The following is a 23,371-nucleotide window of genomic DNA, read 5'->3' on the forward strand; positions in this document are numbered from 1 at the left end:
CACACACACACACACACACACACACACACACACACACACACACACACACACACACACACACACACACACACACACACACACACACACACTTTTAACTTGGCTGATGATCCTGAGCAGCTGTAGCTGATGTGTAGGATCCAGGAGAGAATGCTTACCCCTCCTACACACACACACACACACACACACACACACACACACACACACACACACACACACACACACACACACACACACACACACACACACACACACACACACACACACACACACACACCCATGCATTCATACACCCACATGAGCACTCTTAGGTTTTGTTTTTTGGGGGGTGAGGCAGCTGGCCAAGAACAATGAGCGGCTTGTTTAGCATTTCAAAGCTGCAGCTTTCTCGCCCTCCTTTTCCTTTTCGTTCCCTCTCTCACATTTTGCAAATGATGATGGGAACAAAATCAACTAATTATACTCTTTGATTCACAAATGAAACGACAGGGCTTAGAGACAAGACAAGAACCACCACCAGGATTTAAAAGAGAGCTGAGTTTTTGAGGGAAAGAGAAATATGAGGATGATCAATGCGTGCTCGGTGTGTCGGGTGTCGTCAGCGTCGCTGCAGGACTGGGTGGCCGTTGCTCAGCGGGCTGCACAACACTGATATCTAAAATCTCCGCACCTTCGTTGTGTCTGGTCGAGAGCTCTCCATCTCCGAGCTGCTTTGCTGTGCGAGCGCTCGCATTCCTGCGACTGGATGTTCCAGTAATGTCGTGAATTATCTCATCGGCTTTACAACAGCCGAGGAGCCCTTTGCACTTTGCACGATTGCGCGTACCTGTAAAACGTGTGCGTCTTTAGCTTGAGTCCAGGTGTCTTAACTGATTGGGCAGCGGTGACCTGAAGGTTAGAAAAGTGAGCTTCCCCGGACGAGCAGGCTAAAAATCTGGGTGGTGGCAAAGTGAAGAAGCAGCACTGACTCATCCTTCATCAACACCATTGTAGTGCCTATGAGCAACGCCCGTAGCTCATCTGGTCCAGTGGAGCTGCTCAGGTTTTAGGTGTGAGTCAAGGTTTTCCTGTAAATGAGAGGTTGCCTTTAGGTGAAGCTCCCTGCATGAATAAAGGGTTGAAAAAAGATCTCATATTTTATTAATGAATGTCATTTTGATCTGCATTCAACAGCTGAAATCCATTTAAATTATATTCCGAGCATTTTGAATTTTGAGACCAAACATGTTCAGCGTAATGACCCTGTTTTAACTCAATTATAATATATCATCAGTGCCTCAGTTTGCAATGTGTGAGACATGGTTCGACTACAATGGCCACACAGCTGATAAATGCAGCATAGAAGGAAGTCATTGCTTGAATGTTTGCCAAATTTCAGGTCGACAAACTTATGGACAGTTTGGCAGGTTCACATTATGTGACTGGCACTTGTATTGGTGTGATATTAATGGTGTGAAAATGTACCTTCACCCCCGCAATAAATGCATAACTAATATTACCATGATAACCAGATTACCACTGCACATTTCAGAGTCCAGTGTTATTTCAAGGAACGACTCTACAGTAACATAATTTTGTGACTTGGGCTTGATTTGGACGTTCATGTTGAGCAGTTGGAATATATACATGCCAGAATGTCAGTGTATTAACAGATGCATTAAAAGATATAATTGTCAGAAGGAGTTTGAGTTTGTGAAATCATATCTAAAACCAAATTTATTTATTTTTTTAAACAGCAAATTCCATGTAAAATCCAAGCTGATGAATGTAGAGAAGAATTGTGATGATAGGAAAAAAAAAAATTCAGCCTGTAGGTGTTTTTAAAATGTGCGAGGTCATGAAAAGACTCGGCAGCAAGGCAGATATCTGCGAGACTCAACCTTGAAGGTTCCCACGCTGTGTGTGTGACATTGAAGTGCACACACACATTTCAGAATCCGAATCACGAAAACGTTATTGTCCATCACGGCCAAGAATATTTTGTCTTTTCTCACGAGTAATCCAGGGTCAAAGTATTGCTGTTGGGCAAGCAATTTCTTTTTTAACCCTCAGTGTAGTTGAGCCCATTAAAAACGTAGTCAAAGCACCGTATCTGTTTGTGGGTCTGCTCATGTCGTTAGTAGAAAAATATTCCCACTATAAATGTTGTATCGGGGACAAAGCTGGTAACTTTGAATGATATATCGGCACGTGTATCCTGTAGCTGCTCAACACTCATGTTGATTTGCCCCCATTGTGTGCACACGTTGGCCATATTCAGTTGTGGCCTGATCTAGTCTGCTGACCTGAATTACCGATTGCTGCCTGCAGCTGAAAGCATGTAGTTAATACAGCACATATACGGTAATGATTTGCGATCTGTCATTTGTTACATTAGTTGTATTCTCCTGGCAGGGTGATTTAACCAAGTAACCATGGCGACACTACTAGCGCATTTTGCAAGGTTTTTGTGCTTTTACCGGTTTCTTTGATCGCTGTGAATGTCATCCATGTCGCATTATGATTTTAAGGAGCATTTTCCATACGCAAGCGATGTACGTAATATTCTAATTGGTCACTCGGGCATAATTTACTCGACTTAAAAGATGCTTCCGCCAAGAAAAGAAGTGAACTTTCAAAACAAGTTGATCCTTGATTGATTGCGACCACTTACTACAAGCATAAAATGGAGGGAAATCTGCATGACGGGCGAAGAGAAGGATTTTACACGTGAAAGGTCATTCTCCATCGAGGCGTCCAGTCACATCTGCAGAATGCAAAAGGAAAAAATTTGCCATTTTCAATACAGTATGATAGCTTGTGTGTGTGTGTGTGTGTGTGTGTGAGAGAGAGCATGCACGCACAGACTTTTCTCACGGTTTGAGGAAGTGCAGAGGCGTCATAGAAATGGCCCTGCTGGAATATGTAGGCAGTCATATTATTCTCTTTCTCTTTGTCTTTCTCTCTCTCTCTCTCTCTCTCTCTCTCTCTCTCTCACACACACACACACACACACACACACACACACACACACACACACACACACACACACACACACACACACACACACACACACACACACACACACACACACACACACACACACACACACACACACACACACACACGTACGTTCCTGGAAAGATTATTTCTGTCGTTACAGAATCCATCTTCATTTTTTCTTTGCAGCGTTGGTCTGTCAGTTTCTCAGAGCTCACCTGTTTTGTCCCACCGTTTCCCCACTCTGATACTTGGAATGACATCGTCAGTAGCTGAGCTCGTCACTGGTCACACGGCAGCAAAAGAAACTGTAAACACGCACGTTAATGGAAAAACGTTCCACACATGTATAAAATGATTATTTCATGGACACCGGATGGTGGAAACTCTTTTAGTGTCAAAACCGATAATCCTGCTGGAAAATAAGGCCATGCAGCCACTGAGTATGAAAATAAATAGGACCAGTAAACCTCCACACTCTTAGTCTCAAGGCAAACATTGATTTCCTGGCTTTCAATATAATTCAAGCCATGCAAGGTTTGTTCATTTAAAATACGCATGCAGACGTGTGGTAGTTTGCCAGAAGTCAGCATGACACGGCCACATCGACCCGTCACGTAGACGAAGCACTGGCCTGCCAGTGTCCTCCACGTGGAGGTGGCCTGCCACCGCCGCGTGTTACTCAGGTTTTCTGCTAAATAACACCACGATCTGGAGCAGCCGAGGTTATTAAGCAGCTCTAATCCATCCATCAACATGATTTTGTGCACGTTGTGAGCTACGATCTCAGAAAGGAACCTCAAATTAGACGTTCGTTTTGGCTCTTCTGCTGAAGTTCGTGTGAAAGAGGGATGCCGTTATAATCTGGGCTTCAGGAAGATGATGTCGCAGGACTTGTCGTATACGATGTGTGTGTGGAGGTTTTGGGGTTAATTTCAGAGCCCTTCGGAGATTGTAGATAGAGGCTGTGTGCATTTGTGCCATGTGACACGCACACTCCTGCCGGGTCGTCCGTCATACTGCCAGCTAATGTGGACTTTAAACCCTGACACTGCTGTGGAGAGGCGGAGGGAGAGAACCCGCTTCACTCCCTTTAAAAGCCCATTTACACAAGCATTGAAATATCTCAAAAAGGTTTTACTCCTGAGGGAGGTAGAAAAGTCGATGTATGGATGAAAGGTAAATGCAACTCATTGGAATCAAAACGGATTCAGTAAATAAATGATAACTCAGACGTGAATTTCACTGACGCTTCCGCTCACAGCACAAAGCTGCATTATCAGTTGTTGAAAACGCTCCATTTCCATCGTCCGGTGTTGTTCTGTCATCAAGCTTTCCATCACAATCCCTCGTAATGTGTTGACCTTTGTTTTGACTGGCATTCTTTTAATTACGTCGTTACGATCTCTTTTTCCTGCAGTGGGACAATGGCCACCTACTGCTCGATGAACCAACTCCTGATATTCACATAACAGTAGACGCATAAATTAGACTTTTTTCTTTTGATAATTCGGATAAAATGTGTTTTAAGTTTGGATGGAAATCTGACTTGAGACAGAAGTTGTCAGATATGAGAGAAACGTGGTAAAAATCTTTGCTTGTCAGTCCACAATGGTGGACATAGATCGAGACATGTGCATTGATGGCCAATTTGAAGTTTGATGACCAAATCCAGCCTGCGGCAAAATTCAGACAACGGTAGAAAGTTCAGGATCAAATTCTCACCATGTGGCTGCGTTCACGACCCACATCTACAAACCAATCAATCAGAATATCACCCGAGTGGATTCACAATACACCAGCCAGTTTTTTTTTTTTTTTAGTGTCATGTTTGAATATAGGTGGTTTAAAGCTTGTTTCTTTTACACCTACTCTCCTTGTGGGTTTGAATGCATTGATAGACGGGCACAATGGCTGATCTGGTTTTTCCTCTGGACGTTTTAGAGACTAAATGATTAACAGAAAATATAATCAACAGAATTTAACTTTGTGTCATGTCCTCTCTGATGCTCGTTTTCTCTCCCGTACCTGTAAACACTACTGCTTGATTTACAGTGTGCAATTTGTGCATATCACCACTCTGTTCTGATGTGTCTTATCTCCATGGCTCTCTCTGTAGGGGATAAAGATGGCAGCAAGGTAACAACAGTTGTGGCCACTCCGGGCCAAGGCCCCGACCGGCCACAGGAGGTGAGCTACACCGACACTAAGGTCATCGGCAACGGCTCTTTTGGCGTCGTCTACCAAGCTAAACTCTGCGACTCCGGAGAGATGGTGGCCATCAAGAAGGTCCTGCAAGACAAGAGGTTTAAGGTAAATCCTGCTTACACGTCTACTCGCACAACTCTCACCTGTCAACAAAAAGCAAGAAACGAATTACAGAAAAAAAGCAGCAAGTCATTCTCTTTCCTTTTTTTTTTTTTTTTTTTAACAATTTGACCGAAGTTGTCGCATTGTTGAATGTGAGTGAGTAACTGTGACAGAGACGTGAATGGAAAGATCATTCACACGAACAGGGAGATCGGAGAAGCTGAGAAACAAGAGAAAACAAAGGGAAAACTTCTTGTGTTTTGCATTCAACACATTCCCTTGTGTGGTTGGTGTGTGGTGTGTGGCGTGTGGTGTGTGGTTGGTGTGTGTGTGTGGGGGTGGGTGGGGGGGGAGGTTGGGGGGAGGTGGGTGATGTGTGCGTCTTGTCTCACACAAACAAACTTGAACCCATTAATACTCGGACATCTGTCGGCTTCAGTTCAGTTGCCACCTTTGAAACATCGTGTTTCTTTCCAAGTAAAGCTCTGCTGGAATCCTCCTCTTGTGCTTTGAATAGATTTGACTGATGACTTGTTGTTCCTTCGCAGGGACTACGTTATATCTGCTTCCTCGGTCGGAGGCCTAAGTATGGACACAAGTATTCCAGTCATGAGGCTCATGCTGGTTTTGATCATACGGGGGATATGATGCTTCGACACAGCACGAAGAATTATGGTCATGTGTCTTCCCGTATATATGAGAAACACTAATATCCCACTCGGTGACTGCTGCATGTTAATGATATTAATTTGACTGCAGCTGTTGACCTGACTTGATCTCTACCTGTTGAAAAACCAGCATCCTTGAACTCTAATAAAGATTTTAATGGGTCAACATTTTGATGCGTTCTCCCATTTAATTGACCAAGTATATAATGAACTCTTTCATTACCAAAAAACATTCACGAACCTGGATAAGAGGTTTGCATGCAACAGGATCTTGTTTTATTTTGGCGAGCTTAAGGACTTATCTGGGTTTCTGGAATCGGAATACGATATGCATTCGACAAGCAAAATGGGGATAGTTGAAGAACTCCTGTCCCTGCTGCTTGTCCTGAGACGGCAAAGCCTGCAGCGCAGCTGTTTTACATTCTCATTAAGTTTTATGGTCTTTAAAAATGAGGCTGCACAGTATTTTAATCACATGATTGGGCTTACTCGAAACTGGATGAAGGTTCAAACATGTTATTGAATTGGGACAAGTGTTAAAATTAAGTCTGACATTTTGGGCTTACACACTACATTATAACTTGGCAAACGTAGGCGTTGGTAAAAACACTTTTTTTTATTACAGTCATTTCATGAGCTACTCTGTTTAAATACAGCAATTACCATTGAATTCAGGACAATATAAAATTTTGAAGACAATCACAAAAACCTTTTGAGGTGACTGAAGGAAACAAAACAAATTTAGATGAAGTGTCCTTCTGAGAATGATAATAATGTTTATGCATAATGAATTATTTTGTGGGCTGTTTGTGATTTTTGTGGTCATGCATACGTTATATTGATCACGTTTCTCTAAAAAAGATTTATATTTGGAGACTGATTTGGATGTCGATTACCAGGGCAGTTAAAGCTTTGATCTTTTGAGGTATACGGGTCAGTCCTAAAATGAAATAATTAAATCAGGCCTCTAATGTGCAATAAGTCTGTCAATGGTTTACCTCGGTTTAAACAAACAAGACAGCGCTACTCCCCTTTAACTCATTATTTTACATCGTTTATGTTTCATGGCGTTCACTGTTGTCTCAAAGACTCCAAACCTGCAGCTCGAGTTCCCCTGAGAGTTGCTGAAGTTTAGTCCGGTCGGTGCTCCTGCAGCGCTTTCACACAACTGGTTCAGCTGAATACTTGAGCAGCTCGGTGCCCTGGATTTAACCTTTTGGAGGTTCAACACAGTTTTTCAGAATGTGTCAGCTACCAGAAACCAGACAAGGTAAATGACGTCACTTAGTGGGCTGGGGTTCGACCATCTGCCACCAAATTCACACTGCTTCTTGGGGAAACACACACACACACACACACACACACACACACACACACACACACACACACACACACACACACACACACACACACACACACACACACACACACACACACACGTGTGACTGCGTGCAGGCCGCGATGAAGTCATATCCTGCTCTTCCTGTTAGCCTGCGGTTACCGTGACACTGTAGCAGGTTGCATCTTTGAAACCGCTCGGTGGTCGACTGAAGATCACACGGATTTATTGTTTGGTTTCCTCTTCGTGGTTAGAAGCTCCCCCGCCGCTGCGCTTCCGTCTACTTCTCTTTACCAGTGCTTCGGCCCCCCCCCCCCCCCCCCGCCACACCTTGTGAAGTGCTCGTTAGGAAAAATGAAGCTAAGACTCTTCACATGAAAAATGACTGTCAAGCACGCGCCATCAAGAGTGCTCACCTCGTTCCACACAAACACAAACCAAAACACCTGCGTTGTGTTTTCCCCTCCGTCCTCCTCTTCTAAAGCCTTTTCTCTCCACACTTTTTTTCTGTCTGATTTAGTACTCCTCTGTGAAGTGAGCCCGGATTGACTAAACCATGCAGTTCAACATGTGCGAATGCTTTATTTTCTCTCACTGACACACACACACACACACACACACACACACACACACACACACTCACACTCAACAGGGCAATCGTGCGAATAGGCTCTGCTTTAGGGTGTAGCTGATGAATCTGGGCTTCCAGTCTGCCTGTGGTGCATTATGGGATAGGTCCTTCTCCCTTCCCATCTGAGGGATCACATATCCGCCAATTGGAAAATGGATGCTCGCATTAGAAACAGCACTCACTCGGACACGGAGTGAGAGCACGTCTGGTGGCAGCTTCTCTTACACAACATCGCTAGAAAAACGTAGGATTTTTCTCATCGTCAAAAATATCCATTAAAGAATAAAACAAACAACACAATTTATCCCAATCATCGTCTGTATAGCCAATGCCTTATCAGTCTCATCCCTCGGTGCCATAGACTTCTCTCGTTTTCGAAAATCATTTCAAACCACATCACTGATCTGTTGAACTGGGTGAAAACAGAAGTTGAAGGTTATTTTGAGTCGGTCTCACAAACTCCGCCTTACTGCTGCAAAGAGTCACTGGAGATCAAATGTTTATTAATCTGTAGCTATAACTGTGAAAATAGATATTTACTGGTATTAGATTAACATTTGTTATAAATTACAGTGCTCAATTGTTTTGGGATTTTTTTTAAAATAAATTAAACCACCAATTTATGACCTCTTTTTAAAAAAAATTGTTTTTATTGATTTACATCTCTAGCCGGTTTAAGACTGACCATAAACCGTCTAAATAAGTTTATTTCTTGGAAATTGTTGGCCTGTTAGACATATTAGGACAAGCAAACATTTGACCCTCTTTGAAACGGTGCCTACAGATACCTCTACTTGAATGTCACCACAAGGAAAATGAAATCTTTTAATCAAGAAAAATATCAACATATGTAATATTATTCTGCAGAAAAAGTAAGGACAGAAGCTGATATTGCATCCTCTTGCAGTTGTTTGCATAGTTGTCTTCCAGTTTCTGACATCATCTTGCTGAAAATTTGGACCACTCTTCCAAGCACAACTGCTTCAGTTGCAAGATGTTGGAAGGTTTTTTTGTGTGCACTGCCTATTCAAATCCCCTAACAACATTTCCATGGGATTCAAATCTGGGCTTTTAGGTCATCCCATAGCCCTCCATATCTTTTCTTTTTTTTAGCCATTACTTTGAATTTGCTTGTGTGCTTAGGATCATGCTTGTTGAAAGGTCCACTCCTGGTTCAACATCAACTTTTGGACCGATGGCCTCAAGCATTCTTTGATATGATGCAGAATTCATAGTTGAATCAACGACTGTGAGCTGGCCGGTCCGTGAGGCAGCGAAGCAACCCCAAACCACAACACTTCCACCACTGTGCTTTACAGTTGGTATGAGGTTCGTCTGAAAAGTTGCACCAAACATGTCTACTGTTACTACAGGCAACCAACTGTATCTTTGATCCATCTGTGAAGAGCACATTACTCTGAAAGGCCTGGTCTTTGCCTGCATGCTAATTGGCAAACGGCAGTTTTGCTCTGATGTTCTTTTTGGAAAGGTTATTTTCTGGCACACCTCTCATGCAGATCAAATTTATGCAATCTCTTTCTGATTGTAGACTCATGCACTTTGACACAACAGCTGCGAGAGTTACCAGCAGATCCTTTTGCTGAAACTTGGTGGTTCTTGGTGACTTAGTTTAGTTTTGTGGGCTGAATTTGACAGTCATTTTAAATTAACATCACTTTTCAGTGATTTTCTTTACAGTTGAATTTTTACAGATCTTTTTAAATCCCTTTCCAGACTCAGGCATCCACAGCCGTTGGTCTAAAAGCCCTACAGGCACTGTTTCAAAGAGGATCAAATGATTGCTTGTGCAAATATGATGAAAAAGTCGACCACTTACGTGGGATGCACTTATTTTGTTTACATAACTGTTGGTAGGGAAGATAGAATGAAGCCCTGTTCTCTACTGGATAAAAATGGTGAAATCTCACAAAATCAATGAGTTGTTGGACTAATGAGGACTTATGACAGAGGAACCCCTACAAATACATTTTGTATAGACTATAAAAGTTGTTTCTTGTTTACGTTCAGTGTCATCCATAAGCTTTTACCGAAGCAGAACAGTGAAACGGGGCGTGTGTTTGTGTATGTTTTGTGCTATTGCTGTGTGCCCTTAATCTTTTTGGAAACTGGATGTGGTTCTGCCTGCCAGTATTCATCAGCAGTATGAAGTGCTCAGGTGCAGCACTTTAAGCAGGCTGCAATCAAGGCATTTGTCTGGTGTCTGTCTCGACGTGTCTCTGCCGGCCGGGCTGCCGACACACTGTAGGATGGCAGGTCAGCAGGAAGGACTGCAGTATAACGGGAGCTGGGCAGGGCTTTACTCAACAGCCGGTCTGCTCCTCCTCCATATGGCACCGTCTCTCTTCCACATAACGGCACACACAGAGACGCACACAGAGACGGACACACCCTCAAACACTCGAGAGCAAGAAGACGAGGGCGTTGCCTGCGGTGCGTGATGGTTCGATGGCTGGTCTCTGACCCACGTGTAATGATGTCACTTCATGATGTGGGGGGTTGTGTGAAGGCGACGTGGTCGTAGCTGTGGAAGTGGTGAAAAAGCAGAAGGAGGACTGTGAGCACCACGTGCATCTCCCTGGAAATGAATTGGGTGGAAGGGATTGTCTATAGCAGGCTATTGAGCTACAAGATGCTGTGCTGTGCTGCTGGTGCTGAGATGATGGAGTCTTGTGTAGTGGACAGACAGCTCTCTCTGCTCTGTTAATAAATAAATGACGGGGTTTTAAATCCCCATAAAGTGAAGGACAGCAGCATATCTCGCTCTGCCAGCCAGCGTGGTCCTGACCCAAATAACGGGGGATGTCATTAGTCACCCATTCAGACAGACAGCTAGCAGTCTTTCACTATTTCATCAACCACACTCAGACAGTGAACTTGTTGGCTCATCCAGCAGACACATTTATATATAGCTCAAACAACATTTAGATAATCCAGTAATCTAAATTAAAAAAAAATTTGTGCAAAATACCAAAGATTCGCTTGTTCCAATTTATCAAATTTGAATATTTACTAGTTTTGTTATTCTTTAAAGATGAATTATTAATGATTAATGAATTAAGTACATAGCTTTGCCAGTTTTAGACTGAACAGAAGATACGAAGCAGCTCAAGAAATTTAAATGGATTATTGTCTCAGGCCTGTAAATCATTATTCATTTCATTATCAATTAATCTGATTTTTTTTTCTCTTCATTGTGATTATGATGAAAAATACCGATTACAGTTTCCTACATGTGAAGAAGATGTCTTCAAATATCAGTCCAAATCAAAGCAGCAAATTCTTACAGCTTAGAGGCTGGAACTTTGGAGGGTTTGGCAAATGTTTCTTGAGTTATCCAAACAGTTGACAATGAATTATTTTAAAGGATATATTTCAATTTATCAATACAAAAATATAATAATAATAACAGATAAATTAAATATGAAAATGGTTGCTGCCTTTCTTCATGATTAAAACAACAAAAGCAGTGATTTTGAACCTCTTTGGCGTGAACTTGTGATTTGTGTTTTCCACTTCCTGTCTATTTAATTTGCTCAGATACTGGATGACTTGTGTCGGCTTTAAGTGTTCATCACTGTACAACCAGGAAATATCACAAAAATAAAAGCACAATAAACTTTTTTTTTTTTTCACATTCAATAAATTATCCTCTGAACTTTTAAAGACGCATGTCAACCCAAAGTCCCGGGAACTTTTACTCCCTTTCAACAATCCTCCACTGTTGCCGATACACCCACTGAACAGCGTGGCTAATTTCATATGCCTCCACATTAATGGGGTGCTTTGCATCCACCATTTATGGTTGAATTTGAGCATGTTGAGGCAGAATTTGAGGCTGTTTTACGTAAGCACATTTCCAGTTGGTTTGTCATTCATAAAGGGAACCTTGTGTGCAGGTGTGCATGAACACGATCTGATTTTTTTTTTTTTTTTTGGCACGCCATTTAACAACGCACTGTTTTATAAATGAGGCCTCTGATCTTACCACAAGATCAGACAGTGCAACAAGGTATTTCCTGCTCTGTGGTCAGCCAGTTAATTACACATTATGCAAAAGCCTCACCAACATTTTCCTCCCAAAAAAACCGCAGCATGTGTTCTCCAGTTTGCATGCTTATTTGTTAGCGAGACATAACTTCCTGTTTGCTTATTTATTGTTTATATGTCAGCATTCTGTTAACCAGGTAACAAGTCAGCAAGCTAATCTACTGATCTGCTGTATGATTACGTCATCAGTGGAAATGTACACTTGACGTTTGACAAAGAGACGATAAACTGAATACACCCTGGTTATATTTATTATTTATAACCTGTACTACAGAAGTTGATTTCAGGATTACCATTTTGTTCACAGAACCCACTGAGCTCTATCAAATAGCAAAAAACCTTAATATGTTTGCCAGCATAATATACTGATAAGTAGCTGGTGGTCCATTTACACCCATACGTGTGGTCATTTTATGTAAATCCCACATCGCAACTAAAATATGAGCATCTAATAAAGTTCAAATTAAAACAATTAATATGCGTGTCGGTGCACTCAGACGGGCTGCATGCTCCATTCAAACTGCACATGACTTCTAAAACAAACGTCAGATTATTATGTAATGACTCCACTGCTCCGCCACTCACTGATTTTCACTCCTTCTCTGTATTAAGCTTTCTTTCTGTTCTCTGTGTTCTGACCAGCCTCCATTTCTTTTTCTACATTGGAGTCCACATTCTCTCAATGTTACACAAGCACTTTAGATCCAGTCGCCACAAAGCATCGTGATATAGAGGAGGGAGGGAGGGAGGGAAAATGAAGAATGGGAGAAAATATGAACTGTAATAGAGCTGTTAAAGCTTTATGTAATGCTGGAGTTCGTGCCCACCCTTTAGAAAGTCCATATGCACAACCATTTTCTTTTCTGCATGGACACACTATATGAATATAGATGGAGTGCTCTGCCCGGGTTCAGTGCTTGCATTTTGTTCCTGTGGTCCTGAAAAAGCCTTTGGCTCATCACACTACAGCCCCCAAGATAATCTTTACTTTAACACATTTATTTTGGCATCTGTTTTCTCAGAACTGCGTGTTGCTGTTTTCTGCTTTCCAGGTGCCATTTTCTATTGGCGTTGGTGTTTGTAACAGGAACAGGAAACATGCCACACAGTACATATTTGTGTCATGTTTTAGGTCGTGGGATTTATTCCTCCACAAAGGCAAGAATGTCATTTTTCTTTTTTTGCTGCTACCACATCCAATTTTCTTAAATCCTGATTCCTGATGAAATGACACATTGGCTTGTGACAGTGATGTGGTTGTCAATGAGATTATTGTTGAGCCAGATGACGAATGGCATGTGTTGTTGTTGTTTTTTTAAGCACCGTTTGGTACGGCCACAGTGCTCGAACGCTGCTATACTGATACATTTAACACTATGGACTTCTTGTCATGTAAATCAGACTGAAAATTAACTGTTCCTCAGCGTACTGCACGTCCAATGGAAACCTTTCAAGGTCCCCTGCAGGCCCACAGACATCCTTTTAGAGACATGTGTAAAGCCTATATGTAATGTGTCTTTCTTGTTTTTGTCTTGTTAAGAACCGTGAGCTGCAGATCATGAGGAAGTTGGACCACTGCAACATCGTCCGCCTGCGCTACTTCTTCTACTCCAGCGGAGACAAGGTCAGTTTGGCTGAACAAGCTTCTCCTCCGTCTTTATCTGCTGGTCTGAGGGAGCACACTTCATCATACACAACCAGATACTGCTGTGAGTTAAGGCAGGGTTTGGGTCTTTCATGAGAACGTTACTCAACTAAAAAGAAAGGTGGATTGGGGAGCTGTAAGACGTGTCCCTTCACCTTTAATTTTGTAAGATAGCTATGACCAACTGTTCTTGATAATCGGGCCACATCACCAGCTGAGCACCAGACCTTTTTTTTTTGCTATTATTTCTGGAATAACTGATGGTGCTCTATTGACTTCCTCTTCCCTCCTCGCTCGGCCTAAAATTACGTGCAGAACACTTCTTTGACTTCCTATTTTTCATCCTCAAGGGCACTTTAAGTATCACTGGACTTTCTACGTGATTAAATGACTGTGCACGTGGCTTCAGTCGGAGTAGTAAAATAATTCCAATTTCTCCCGGTTACGGTCAATCTTTTGTAGTTGGGAATTTCTTTTTTTCCCACTTTTTTTGTTTTCCGTGTTGACTTTATAACTGTCTGTGCCTGTAAGCCGAATCACCTCTCATCATGTTTTCTGCCTCCGGTCTAGTCTTTGAAAATACAACAGTACATACAGTACACCGTGAAAGGAAAGTCCCCCAGTCTGCCTCGCTGTCTGTCCCAGTCAACCGTTGGAGGAGCTGGAGACTACAAGGCTGCACTATGTCATTGAACTATCTGACAAACAGGCAGAGGTCTGTGTGTCAAATATAGACCCACATGGACTTGGCACACATGCTGCCGGGACTATACCCATGAAACAGTTAATTATAGCCTCACCCAAGCCATCCCCTCCGTGCTGCGAGCTCCACTCCGATCCCCCCCTCGCCTCGTGCCATGTGCCCATCGACCTCTGGGAATCACGGCTTATTCTTGGTATGCTGACACGCAGCAGTGGTGACTTGTTGCAGACACCTTTTCCAAGTTCACTTTTTTACACTCGCATCTTTTTTTAGTTTTTTTTTCTCGATAATCCACATGTTTTGTGTATAAGTGTATCCTATTTCTTTAATTTGTACACCTTTTTCAATCCCCCTCCCCCCTCCAACCCCCCCCCACCCCCGCCCCCCGCCTGCTGTGTCCCCTTTCATGTATTCATTTCTTCTCCCCTTCCCTGTATCACTCGGCTAATTATGGAGACTTCCATCATGTTTGCGGTGTGGGGATTTACCACAGCTCGGCAAGTAGGCGAAAGGTGAAGTCAGAGGTTAATGAATGGATGGAGAGTTTCAGACAGGTTGATCGATAGATGACAGATAGTTTAAGAAACAAAACAACAACAACAACAACACATTGACGAAGATGTTTCGTTAAATAAGATGAGGTGAGTTCAGGTGTGTGGAGGAAGTGAAGTGAAGGTTCATGCTGGGTGCAGCTGTGAGAAGGTCGAGGACTGTTGCTACTGAAGCTCTGAGCATGTGCACAGGTAGTCTTATGTAACTGCTGGCATGTGGCGTGCCTAACGCACACAGTGTGCTTTTTGCTTTTACCCTTTAACCAATTGTATAATGCGGTGTTTAAACAGAGGGTCACCGGTACAAACAGCGTAGGCAGCTAAGCAAATAGTCGCTTGACTTTCACCTCTTTGCGAAGTCACAATGAGAGTGCATGTGAGACATTTAGCCTTTAAAATCACATCTATTTACACACGAATGCTCACAACGTCTGTCAATACTATGATTAACTGATGTACAAACAAACATCGTGACAACATCCACAGGAGCATGTTGAAGCTGCAGGCGTGTTTCTGTTAGTGTTAGTGATTATTTGGACATTTTATTATACATATAAATATAAATGTATTTATGCAACCTGTGAATGCAGTGTAAAATGACTTGGTTTTTTTTCATGCTCTTAAACACAGGTGAGGTGATACTGCTGCTATAATCTTTGTTAATGTGGTACCTTAGTGTTGCATAAAACTATAAACACTTTCAGTTGATTAATTTATGTGTAAAAAAAACACTGAACCTGGAGCTTTTTGGGCCCCTGGAGGGTCACTTGCCCACTTAGTTGATTTGGTAAATTAGCTGGAGTGGCAATAGGTACAGTCCGGGCAGTTCTTAATGACTATATTATTTTACTTATTTGTGCCTTTAAAAGCTTTTCAAGAACAATTTCACTTCCGCATTTGGGTTTTCATGTATTTTTAGGTTGCAGATGGAAAAAATATTTTGTTATGTGGACTGGGAGGGCAGAATTTACCCTCCAGATATTCAAGCAAACACATTCGCAAAGTCATTTGAGTGATGTCATATTAGATTTACAACGATGTGCCCTCAAAGAGGCTGCACTCCAAGACCACCAGTTGAGCCCTGCTGGCATTTGATTGGCTGGCAGGAAATTGACTATCTGAAGGTTCAAGTCAAATGTAAATATTATACTTACCGCCAGACATGGAAAAGCGAGAGCTGATCAATTATCAGGGCTGTTAGTTCATACCATAATTTACTATTTCAGGTGATTTGCTCCCTTTCCTCTATTACCTGCACTACAAATTGCACATGTAATTTTGTCCCAACATATTGTTTTATACTTTGTAGAATTTACTCGCCAGTAGCCATTTGATTTAAAATGAAAACCTGCCAGCTACCTAATGTCACCAGCCAATCTACTGTGAAGAATCCTGTCAACTGAGGTTAGTTAACAATGTTTTCCAGCTGTAACTAACCAGCTAAACTTAGGCTTCTGTGGTTGATAAGCTTTCAGTCAGTTTGCTAGCAGGTGTTAACGTGTAATTGGTGGAATTACCAAATTATGGGTTGAATTTCACATAAAGAAATCCAATTATGAATTATTTTATATGCAGGAAACACAAGTACAGGGTAGAGAAGTTCAGCAGGCTGGTGAGCCAATAGGTGCATCTTCGGGGTTTCAGGTGAGGTCCTAATTATAGAAGCATCAGCATTTAAGTTAGGCTGTTCATTAAATATAACCTTTGAACGTCAACATATTAAAATATCTCACATCAAAAAAAAGTTGGTTTCAAAAGATGATATTGACTTCCCTCAATAATAAGTAAGTCCATTAGTTTAACCTGATGTTTGTATATATAATGCATAATTTTATTGCAAATGAAAAAGTCCAAATATAAGTGAAGATGCTGTAGGGCAGGTTGAAGGAGAAGCAGCTGGAACTTCAGGGTTTCAGGTGAGGTAGAGGGTGGGCTGTCACATCTGTACCGATATTTAGACCCAACCTACGCCTTTGGATGATGACCGAGTATCAACACAATGCACAGAGAGTGAGGGGGAACAGCTTTTCCCTGGGCCACCTAGTGGGTTCATCTGGCTGTGACTATCTCAGTGTGGCTCTGTGGTTAAACCCTACATACAGGAAGCTATTCCAAACACACACAGATGTTAATGAAAGGCTGTAATTGAACAACGTTGTTTCTGGGTAATGATTTGGGTCTTGTGAGTTTGTAGCGTTGGCAATGGATTTGTTAAGAAACAGTGAGAGTTTATGGCAGTGTGTGTTACGTGTCTGTCTGTTGCTTCTGTACATATTTACTGATTTATTCTTAGATACATAGGGCCATGTTCCAAGTGTCTTCATTCTTGTGTGGCAAAATTGAGGATTCACTCCCCGTATGGCTCTCTACCTCCTCGTCCTCCGTGTTCAGTTTGTCTGCTTTGATTTCACAAACTGATTAGCACCAACTGTTGTGTATGTATCATATGGATTTGCATATGCTTCATAAGTGTTGGCTTATGTAATCTGCCAAATATGAATGTGACGAAGGCCACGTTCACCGTATTTTACATACCGCACAGATTCTGTTCTACAATGAGACGTGGTGATTCTTGTTTGTAGATGGCTCAGATAGTTGTTCAAGTGCAGACGTTTTTCTCACCAAATTCGAGTCTGAATTATTTAGCTGGGAGTGAACAAGGAGCCAATCAGATCCCTGCCTGGCTAACCTTCTGGGAAGAAGCCAAGGAAGTGGCTTTGTAGTGAGGCAGGAAGTGAGTCATCGCTGTTGCTAGGCTAAATATAGCTTCGGTGGCGCTAGCAGGAGGCGGAACAGGCTCTCCAGCCGTCACAAACGTTATCAATGGGAGAGCTTTGCCGGGATGACTGCACACATGCACGGGTAGAGGAGAGAGACACACAGAGAAGGAGTGCTGAGGAGTGAAAGGGATGCCAGTGTGTAAAATGATGCTGTCGTTGCTGAAGAGTTGTCTGGGAAATGCTTCTCACAGTCAGCTGTACCAGCGACCCAGCGTCTGTCTCCCTGTCCTTTAGGCCCCGTGTTTCACACACTCGGCGTATATGTGTCTAATCATCTTGAGTGTGAGAGAGCAGTCATCTCAGGGGGGGGCTGTCATCTCAAAAAGGTAGTGACCACAAAACACATTACAGACCCTGCAAGCCAGGGTGGCGATTGTGTTCCTCACACCCCTGGTTACCCGTTACCAGTGTAGGGACACACAATGGTTGGGTGAGGGGGGTATCATTTTCTTGTAGGTCCATTGGCAGCCACTAGGCTGGTGACGGCAGATACATTTGGCACGTGGCGTGCACCGAAGTCCAGTTTATCACAGAATTACAAGCCACTAAACAGAACTTATACCCGAGGGAAGTCTCCTGAAAGACCAAAATGACGTCCTCACAGGTGTTTTACGATCTATCAGACGTTTGAGTTGACAATGACTGAAGGAAGTGTCATATAATCAGTAGGATGCTACTATTGAATGCAAACACATTGTTTTTTTGCAGGTAAATGAATTGACCGAAACCCAAAATGAGGTGATCCCACTAACAAGTATTTACTGTGTGCCAGCGCCTGATATAGCTTACGTTTCATCTATTGTACAACAACTACGGTTTATTACACAGAAACATCTGAGAACATCCTTGAAAACTGTTCAAAAAAAAAAAAAAAGGGGCATGTGCTTTAAAAAAAATTACTTAGCAGGTGATTGGATGAACGGTCTGTCGATCACAAGCTCACTTCAACCAATCAGATCAAGCAGACAGTTGCTTCTCGCTGTCGTCCCTCCTAAAATGTGCCCGTAGCTGCCAGTAGTTCCACGTAGGACGCCGAGTGGTCCGAACACAAATGCGTAACTTAAAGAAGGATTCTCTGAGGGATTTTGTAATCTTGTGAATCCAGCTGGATCACGGGGTAAACAGACGTGGCCGGTGTAGTTTATGTTGGGTCAATCACACTACACCACAAATACTACCACACCGAATATGTATCAATCCTTTCGGGGAAATAGTCCCCTTCAAATACATTGTTTACTTTGTTTGGGTAGTTTTAGGTAAAAGCAACAGTTGCCATTTTGTTTTTATAAAGTTACGAAGAAATTTGTTTTAACAAGGGAAGCTTAAAAATATTTAGAGATCAACTACCACTGCTGGTTTTGGTCTTTTCTTGTATTTTGTTGACAGTAAGTAAAATATAAATATTCCCAGTCTTGTAGTTTATACAATATAAGCAATATAAAGATCGTGGTGATTAAAACAGCCCAAAAACTCCCCTGATCTTGGATGCAACCTTTCAGCTGATCTATTCATCCCATCATCCCCTAACCAGGCCAAAGAGATCAATGCAGAGAGCTCTGCTGTCCCTCCTAACACACCATCAGGGACGAGCAAGCAAGCTGTGGATGCATGAATGACTTTGTAAGCAATCTTCTCTGTGAATCCATCAGGTAGCTAAAAACATTTTTATTTTTTTTAACTTTTGCATTTTAGTGTGATTTTAAGTGTGTGATTGGCAGCTTTGATTTGTGGGTTTCAAAACAATAGTTTCCCAAGAAACACGGATGACATAGTTTTGGCGAACTCCGGCCAAGACTCAAAGGAAAGAGGAAGTCCTAGAATAACTGGGAGGGGAGCCCTCACATACAACATCCTTTCGGGGTCAGCGTACTCCAGAGTAGAACGTGACCAGCCCCGCCCTCCAACGCTGGCCTCGTCCAACCAGGAAATGAGGAAATGATATCATTGTCTGTGGCCACTGTTGGAGCGCGGGCCGTTATGACGCATGGCTGTGTGCTTCTGGCCCTCGGGGAGTGATGGGGGGGTGTGGGTGGGTGGGGTAGGAGGGGTAGGGAGGGGGGAGGGGGGAGACAATTGATTCCCAGTTAGACTTTGAAAAAGAACCACTTACATCAGCCACAAAGCAGCTTCTGTCATCAGGAAACGATTAATCAGATCTAAGAAGAGAAACCACAGAAAATATGAATTTGACATAAACAGTCAGCTAACTTGTGCGGGGACGATGAATGTGATTTTATTTAATTTCATTTGTTCATTTTGTTAATATTGCAAACTATAATAGTTTTGTTTTAAAAAAAAAAAATTCACAAGTCTTTCCTGACCTGTTTGTGTGTCCCCGTGTTTGATGTTTGTTTTCTTGTTGTTGCTTCTCTCCAACAGAAAGATGAAGTGTATCTGAATTTGGTTCTGGACTACGTTCCTGAGACGGTCTACAGAGTGGCCAGACACTACAGCCGAGCCAAACAAACTCTGCCCATGGTTTATGTCAAGGTACATAACTTTGTGTGAGAGTGTGTGTGTGTGTGTGTGTGTGTGTGTGTGTGTGTGTGTGTGTGTGTGTGTGTGTGTGTGTGTGTGTGTGTGTGTCCGTCCATAACCATCGAGGCAAGAAGTAGTTGAATACGAGGTCTGCGTGGTTTAAGACATTTGAATGTAAACGTGTTTTGCTCAAAGAAACAGGATCCGTTTTTCTATGTCTCCGTGCACCTTCCACCAACATCACTGAAGTTTCTGATCGAACCTGAGGCGAGATCGAGGCCACGCAGTTTCAGAAATATGTTTCCTTTTATCTCTGCAAGGCCTGGTTAACAAGGTTCAGGAGTTTGAAGGAACAGAGTGTGACGCTGGCATCTCGACACTCGCTGAACAGCATGTACTCTACCGATTCTTGAGAGGTTGCTCCTCAACTTAAACTCTGCTTCTGTAGTTGTAATCTTTGTGTGTGTGTGTGTGTGTCCTTCCCTGCTATAGTTGTACATGTACCAGCTGTTCAGGAGCCTGGCCTACATTCATTCGTTTGGTATCTGCCATCGGGACATCAAACCCCAGAACCTGCTGCTAGATCCAGAGACGGCCGTGCTCAAGCTTTGCGACTTCGGCAGGTGAGACCCTGTTGTCATATTCGTTTGTTTTCTTACATTTAAAGGAATAATTTTTGACATTTGCAAATAAAACAATTTGGCATATTTCACCCAGAGATTTCCTATTCGGATCGATGTCATGTTTAAACACTGGGGAAAAGCTAATGCCAGCAGCTAGTTAGCTTAGCTTAGCGCAGAGACTGGAAACGGGCAGCCTGGATTTGTCTACAGATAAAGAGATCCGTCTGGTAGCGGCTCAAAAGTTCACTTCTGATGAGGTACATGGACACTATACAAGTGTGTTTATAAAAGTGCACACCTGTACAACGTCTAAACTGGTTTCAATGTGTTATTTGACTTAAGAAATAAAGAATAAGAAAGGAGGCAGCAGTTTAATATTCCACTCGGTACTTACATGTGTAAATCCTAATCACGTAGTGTTTTCTCTTTTTCACATGTTCCTTCTTTTGGAGGATGGAGAGGGTGATAATAATGGTTGTATGCGTTGATTTTGTGTGCAGTGCTAAGCAGCTGGTCCGCGGAGAGCCTAATGTGTCCTACATCTGCTCTCGCTACTATCGGGCCCCTGAGCTCATCTTCGGTGCTACTGACTACACCTCCAGCATAGGTAAGCTGACTCCCGCTGACACAATCACCATTTAAACCCTTCATATGCTCAACCTCAGCACAGAAAAGATGCCATTTTATGTTGCTCATGATTTATATAATGATGAAAGATGAAGAAGCGAACAGAATATTGTCAGAAGGTCTGTGTTAAAGGTGAGCTGCTTATCTTGACGTCCTGTCTGCTCCTGTGACTTCATTTTCCTTTTGGTGAACCTGCTTTTCCTTCTAGATGTCTGGTCAGCCGGTTGCGTACTGGCAGAGCTGTTGCTGGGACAACCGATCTTCCCCGGTGACAGTGGAGTGGATCAGTTGGTTGAAATTATCAAGGTAAAGCCTGGGCTGACCCACCGGGTGTAATTATTAATGTGTAATACTTACACGGGTGAATGGCAGCTCACGTCGTGGTTCCACGTCTTTGTTCCAGGTTCTCGGCACCCCGACCCGAGAGCAGATCCGTGAGATGAACCCAAACTACACCGAGTTCAAATTCCCTCAGATCAAGGCGCACCCTTGGACTAAGGTGAGTCAACAGGTACAGGAGCCCTTTTACTTCTCTAAGATCCACCACAGCAGCATCTCCACCTCCATGTTTCACTAACATGCCTGCTTGTCACGTCAAAGCCATCCAAACCTCATCATCTCCATTCAACAGACTTAAAGCAGCTTCAGACTTGCTCTAAGCTTTTTAGACTCCGTCAAGTAGAACTGATGCAGAGAAGGGACATCTCAGTTTCCAGGCTAGAGACTCAATCTCAGAATGGTTTAATTTTTTTTTTCTTTCTTATTTAGAAATCTTAAACGTTAAAAAAATCCCTTTCAGACATATATTGATACACACAGGTTATTGTGTTTTTAGACAATGATGATTGTCTCATGGTTTTTACACCAATACAACTTCAATTATCTTTTTAAACTTCATAAAATGACCTTTTCTCACAAAATTACAGAATCTATGAATATCCAAGTACATTTCATTGGTAAAGCTTAACTGCTGGACACAAGAAGTGTCATACTTCACTTTAAAGTCCCTTCTCAGTCTTTCTGCACCGGAGGCTCCAAGTTTCCACATCATACTTATGTAACTTGAATTGGACCAGAATTGGCTTTAAAATGATTTGGGCTGTCACAAATCATGCTCGTAGGCACCCCCCTCCAAAAATTTGATTTTCGTTAAGCATGGAGAAATCTCCCCCTTGAGCAGCCTTGTAGTTTTGAACTCTGCACAGTGAAGCTCAAACATTAAACTGTGGGAACAGTAAAACTAATTTTTCAGGAGGGTGACTTGATTCTTTTTTTTAGCTTGACATCAGATTGATGTCTGAAGCGCCTCCGTGTGGCCGCTCTCTGCAACTGCATTTAACTTACTGCTGTTCACTGCTACAGCAATCAAACACATTCATTGATTCATTCATAGCATTTCATAAAAATACATTTGAATGATGACATTAACATGAACTTTTATTAAAATCATTATCATCTGCTAACACTTCGTAGTGTGTGTGTGTGTGTGTGTGTGTGTTTGTGTGTGTGTATATTAACAGTCTGAAATGTCTTGTTATTTGTACAACACTACGCAGGGGACTTGACATGATCGCTGCTGACTTTACCTGTCATTGGTTTTCAGGTGTTCCGGCCACGTACCCCTCCGGAGGCCATTGCCTTGTGCTCACGCCTGCTGGAGTACACACCTACAGCCCGCCTCACCCCTCTAGAGGCCTGCGCACACTCCTTCTTTGATGAGCTGCGCGACCCCAACGTCAAACTGCCCAACGGGAGGGAGAAGCCCTCGCTTTTCAACTTCACCACCCAGGGTACGAACAGGTGTCCCCCAAAACGGAAACACCTCGCATGTACTTGAGGAAAGAAAAACAACAAAAAAACTATAGTGTCATTTTTGCATTGCAAATATAATTTAAAACAACTATTAAAATAACAATTGTAAAGGATAAGGTGTGCGGGCTTGGAGGCAGTCTCTGAGTGCCTTTTTATTTGG

The 23,371-nt window shown here is 42.5% G+C and overlaps 1 protein-coding gene across 4 annotated transcripts in view; it reads left to right on the plus strand.

The window, feature by feature from the left end:
• Window positions 1-23,371, plus strand: part of gsk3ba (glycogen synthase kinase 3 beta, genome duplicate a) — a 31,896-nt gene that overhangs the window by 4,155 nt on the left and 4,370 nt on the right. For 2 of the 4 annotated variants that reach the window (XM_069713673.1, XM_069713675.1), the window contains exons 3-10: window positions 5,096-5,289; window positions 13,533-13,616; window positions 20,051-20,161; window positions 20,642-20,772; window positions 21,273-21,379; window positions 21,608-21,705; window positions 21,803-21,910; window positions 23,003-23,189. In XM_069713673.1, the coding sequence (XP_069569774.1) occupies window positions 5,096-5,289; window positions 13,533-13,616; window positions 20,051-20,161; window positions 20,642-20,772; window positions 21,273-21,379; window positions 21,608-21,705; window positions 21,803-21,910; window positions 23,003-23,189 (1,020 nt within the window). The remainder of the gene's footprint in view (window positions 1-5,095; window positions 5,290-13,532; window positions 13,617-20,050; window positions 20,162-20,641; window positions 20,773-21,272; window positions 21,380-21,607; window positions 21,706-21,802; window positions 21,911-23,002; window positions 23,190-23,371) is intronic. The other 2 variants (XM_069713677.1, XM_069713674.1) reach the window with 1 other exon arrangement.

Source organism: Brachyistius frenatus, unplaced genomic scaffold (assembly GCF_029030835.1).
Source record: "Brachyistius frenatus isolate BFR_SWC_R1_liver_20210118 unplaced genomic scaffold, ASM2903083v1 Contig_120, whole genome shotgun sequence".
Classification (NCBI taxonomy): domain Eukaryota; kingdom Metazoa; phylum Chordata; class Actinopteri; family Embiotocidae; genus Brachyistius; species Brachyistius frenatus.